Source organism: Fulmarus glacialis, unplaced genomic scaffold (genome assembly GCF_000690835.1).
Source record: "Fulmarus glacialis isolate BGI_N327 unplaced genomic scaffold, ASM69083v1 scaffold22711, whole genome shotgun sequence".
In the NCBI taxonomy this organism is placed as follows: Eukaryota; Metazoa; Chordata; class Aves; order Procellariiformes; family Procellariidae; genus Fulmarus; species Fulmarus glacialis.
In genome coordinates this window covers 449-4907 of record NW_009192418.1, presented here as the reverse complement: position 1 = coordinate 4907, position 4459 = coordinate 449, and the positions used below count along the sequence as shown (strand labels likewise).

At 59.5% G+C, this 4459-nt stretch overlaps 2 protein-coding genes across 2 annotated transcripts; one reads left to right on the top strand and one right to left on the bottom strand.

Moving 5' to 3' along the window:
• Positions 1 to 5: 5 nt before the first annotated feature.
• On the top strand, positions 6 to 572 carry HDHD3 (haloacid dehalogenase-like hydrolase domain containing 3; the record flags this gene model as incomplete). The annotated part of the gene is made up of 1 exon (XM_009587071.1): positions 6 to 572. A coding segment is annotated over one exon (567 nt), but the record flags the coding sequence as incomplete, so codon positions are not given.
• Positions 573 to 1902: 1330 nt separating this feature from the next.
• LOC104083557 (B box and SPRY domain-containing protein-like) lies at positions 1903 to 4367 on the bottom strand. Its single transcript, XM_009587070.1, is given in 6 exon segments — positions 1903 to 1992; positions 1995 to 2141; positions 2143 to 2302; positions 2304 to 2394; positions 3172 to 3271; positions 4236 to 4367. Coding segments are annotated over 6 exon segments (720 nt in total).
• Positions 4368 to 4459: the final 92 nt, after the last annotated feature.

Genomic DNA, 4459 nt, shown 5'->3' with positions numbered 1-4459 from the left:
CGTACAGAGCCCAGAGCCAGCGCTTCCCCAACTACGGCCGGGGCCGGGGGCTGAGCTCCCAGCAGTGGTGGGTCGACGTTGTGAAGCAGACCTTCAGGCTCTCGGGCGTGCACGAAGACGAAGTCCTAACGCTGATGGCGGAAAACCTCTACCGCGACTTCTGCAGCGCGCACAACTGGGAGGTGCTGCCAGGAGCCGGCGAGACCCTGAGCTGGTGCTGCCAGCGCGGCTTCCGCATGGGGGTGGTCTCCAACTTCGATAACCGGCTGGAAAACATCCTCTCCCAGTGCAACCTGCGGCACCACTTCGAATTTGTCGTCACCTCTGAGGATGTGGGTTTTGCCAAGCCGGACAGGAGGATCTTCGAGAAAGCCCTGCGCCTCGGCGGGGTCCCCCCGGAGCAGGCAGCTCACGTGGGGGACGACTACACCCGGGATTACAAGGCAGCCCGAGCCGTGGGCATGCACGGCTTTCTGCTGCGGGCTGCCGGGCAGGGCGAGGAGCCGGAGATGCCCCCTGAGCACGTCCTGCCCACGCTCAGCCACCTCCTGGCTCTTATTGAGAAGCGGTAACTGCATTTCGGAGGAGGACCAGCGCTGCTGCTGAGGGGTGAACTGGTCCTGGCGTAGGATTTCTTGCTGCTAGTTGGGCAGGGAAAAGAAGCGAGCACTTCTGAGCGCAGGGAGCAGTTTTGCCTGCAGAGCAGGAGGGGTGTTAATGCAATAAAATGTATCTGACGCTCAGCATTGCTGCTGATGTCTTTCATAGCTCAAAAAACACAGGGTCAGCAGTGGTGCCTTCCCCTAATGGAGCTGGGGACTGGGTCAGGCTGCGCTTTCGAAGGCTCGTTCTGGCAGGAGGGATGGAGGCAGACAGTGAGGTGTAGCCCGTCTCGGTCAGAGGCTCGAGCATCCCCCCGTGCAAGCGCATCAGCAGAGCTGGGGTTGGTCCGGTCCCAGGGAAGATCTGCTCGCGCAGAGCACCCAGGGAACCCACGCACAGGCCCTGCGCGCCCTGGTGTACCCCAGGTTTGCCCCCTCACTGGTGTACCCCAGCATCCCCCTCTTCCTGACAGCGGTGGCCAGGAGGCAGTTGCAGGCCTGCTGTGGGCAAAACAGTCTGGAGTTGGGCAATTTCACTTAATTTAATATATTGCCAATTAACAAACTTTACTGATTTGGGTATTGAGAAATAAAGAATTTTAAACAGTTAGGGAAACACTTTTCCTGCCCTTCTCCCTGGCTCACCTCTCCTTCCTCCCCGCCTAGCATCAGCTCCCCCCATTTTCACCACGTTATACTCAGCCCCCTGCTGCCTTTGGCAAGGCGAGGAGCAGCTCAGGTTAGGTATCTTTCTGCTGGTACTTGCTTCTTACTCCTCTGCTCTGACACGGGCTCCTCCACGGCCACAGCCCCTCAGGGGTGCCCCTGCCCTGGCATGGGTCCCCCACGGGTGACAGCCCCCTGCACTGTCCCTGCTCTTCCCAAAAGTGTCTCCAGCTGTGTCCCAGTGATGTCTCTTTCCGTGTGTGTTCTCCCTGCCGTTTCTCCAAACGCATCTCTTAATATTGCTCCTGCTTTCTGAAGCCCACCGTCAGGCTGGAAAGCTGCCCTTGGTCAGAGGGGAATTAAATGATTCACCTAAAAGCGGCTGGCAGAGCCAGGCGTTACCCTGACCCCTCGCCCCAGCACGGCAGACACAGGTGTAGCCTCCAGGAGAGGAAAGCTGCCGTAAACCAGGTGAAGAACAGATGTAGCCTGAAGGCAGGTCTTGTCTGAACACCACTGTACGCAAGCCAGTAGCCCTGTCTGGGCTCCTTTCCCCCATAAATGTCCTGTATAGTGTATATACAGTCACTGTATGTACAATTATATTCAAGCCCCAGCGAGCGCAATGCTTTGCTCACCGGACGAGCGAGATGCTCTGGTGTACCACAGCAAAGACGGGATCGAGCGGCTCCACGAAGGTCTGCCTGTGGGAGAAGAGGATGGCGCAGGAATCTCACCTCCTGCAAAGTCAACCAGCACCCTGATCTCAGCCGGAGACATGATCAGCTCCACCGCCTGCGGGTGCCCAGCGTGCAGGAACCCGAACTCATCGTAGTGCAAGAAGACCCAGGAGGCAGCGTTGAAGCCCAGGCGGGGCTTTGTTGCCAGACCCCTTCTGCGGCAGGGAGCTGTGGCAAACCCCCAGCTTGTAGGTGCAGCTCTTCTCCACGCTGATCTTCCACGCGCAGACTCCCAAGTGGAAAGCCACAGTGGCCAAAGCATTGGGCCAGTGGTCAAATCGCTCGGGGCAGTCCTTTCTTGGGGCTGAAGGTCAGGGTTTCCCTGTCTTCTGACAGGCTGAGGTGAGGGCTGACGGTTTTCTCATCGATGTGAATCTCCTGCAAGCCTGCCAGAGAAGCCACACGGTGAGCGCCAGCTCTCAGTGGCCGCTGCCTGAACCGCCCGAAGAAGTCACGGCCATCAGAGACAGTCTGCTCCCCTGGGGTGACACGGTGTTGGGTGCTCGGGCTGAGTGCCAGCAGAGCAGCTCCCCGCAGCCTCCCCTCTCAAGCCACAGCCAGAACAATGCAGAGACTCATCAAAGCCCAGATTTCAGCAGACACCTCTCCAGCCTCGCACTAGAAGTCCTGCAGAGTCAGAGAAGATGCTGCTCATCTTACTCTGCCCCTGGCCCAAATCCCCACAAAACAGAACTCAGCAGGTTCAGTTCATCGCGCTTTTGGGAGAGACCCAAATCTCAGCCCCATCCCTTCCCACCCCCAGTGCGGGTGAGTAGGACCCGACTTTTCCTCCCCCAGCCGGGGCGAGTCAAGAGCCTGTGCAAGGATGGCAGGGCTGTTTGCAGAAAACCTGCAAAGCCGGTCATACGGGAACGAGGAGGAACAGAGGGGGCTGGGCAGGGGAAATCCCTTTCTTCCTATAAAGCCCAAGTCATTAATCAACCCACCCTGAGCACTTTTGGAGTGGCTGAAGGAGGTGGCACCAGGCATTAGAGACAAGCACAGCCGTGACTCGATTTGGTTTTGCTGTGAATTAAGGGGCTGCCCGGCTGCCCTTGTGCCACAGCACGAGAGCCGGGCTGGCCAGAGGACGCCTGCACCCGCCGGGGGTCTGCTCCGCTTCCAACCCACGGGCTGACAGCACCCAGCACCGCTCGCCCTACCCTGGCTGCACGGTCCCCCGGCGAGACCCCTCAGCAGCTCTGCAGGCCGGGTGCGGGTGCGGAATAACCGCACAAGTGTTTCCGTCGCTCTGTAAATTCGCTAAGCAAAGAGACAAGGCTGATGCCCAGCGGACTCACCTGCTCCTGGGGCAACCAAGTTTCTACCTGCAGGTGCTCCTCATTGTCCTGCCTTCCCCCACCCTCTCTTCATTCATTTTAGGTCTTAAACCTCCACGGAAACAAGGCTGTTTTTTTGCTCTCCCAGCCCTGCCAGGCACGGCTATTTTGGGACCATTTCGGGAGCAGGGCTGTATTGCACTGGGTCAAAGTCTCAGGCACGGCTGCAAAACAGTGCCCGGGCAAGGGACCAGCCCCAGCCAGGTGCAGTGGGTGCCAACACGAGGACGGGTGGGCAGGAGGTGACGGCCCTGGCTGAGCCCCCCTTGCTACGAGGGATTGAGTAATTTGGTGCAATTGTTATTGCCAGGTGGCTCCTGCTCAGCCACTTGGAGCAGTCATGTTATTACCCCCCAGCTCGCCCATGGAAATAGAAACCATTAAAACACACAACTGCCGGAGGCTGGGCAGGGGCTGTTGCTGGGGGTCTGCTGGGAGATGCTGCTTGGTAATGAGCAGAAAAGCACTTTACTCTTCCTCAGGTCTCCAAGACTTCACAGGTGCACCAGTCAAGACCTTCAAGGTCAGGAATGGGCAGAGAGGCTCCTGTCCCTGTGGCCAGGCCACCCTCCTGATTCCCAGGGTGCTGAGAGCAACAGCAGCACCCCAGCTTCAGCCTCAGCCCCAAGCAGACACCTCCCCTCTGCGGGGGCAGGCGAGTCGGCTCATCCCAAGGATCACGCAAGGAGCCCACCAGCAAGCTCGAGAGCAACCAGCCTTCTCCAGCCCTCGCTTCGGCTTCAGGCTAAAGCAGGGCTCCCAGAGCAACCTGGAGGTGCCTTGGGCACGAGGATTAACCCCGGGGAGAATATAAGAGCAGCTGAGCTGGGCTGGACCACATGCACCTCGGCCACCCCCTCCCTGCTCCTGCAGGTCTCCCCACTCACCTCTGTCACCTGCTGGAAGATCTGCCCGGAGCCGGCGATGTGCTCGTACACACGGTACCCGGGGTGGCTCCTGTCCCCGCAGTCCCCCGTCAGCCCGGTCACCACCTTCCACAGCAACGCTCCCCGTAGCATCACACATAGCCGTGGGGGGTCTGTCCCTCCCTGGGAGGGGACGCAGCCAGCCTCCACCAGTACATCCAGCCAGCCCGGGGGTTGCCAAATTC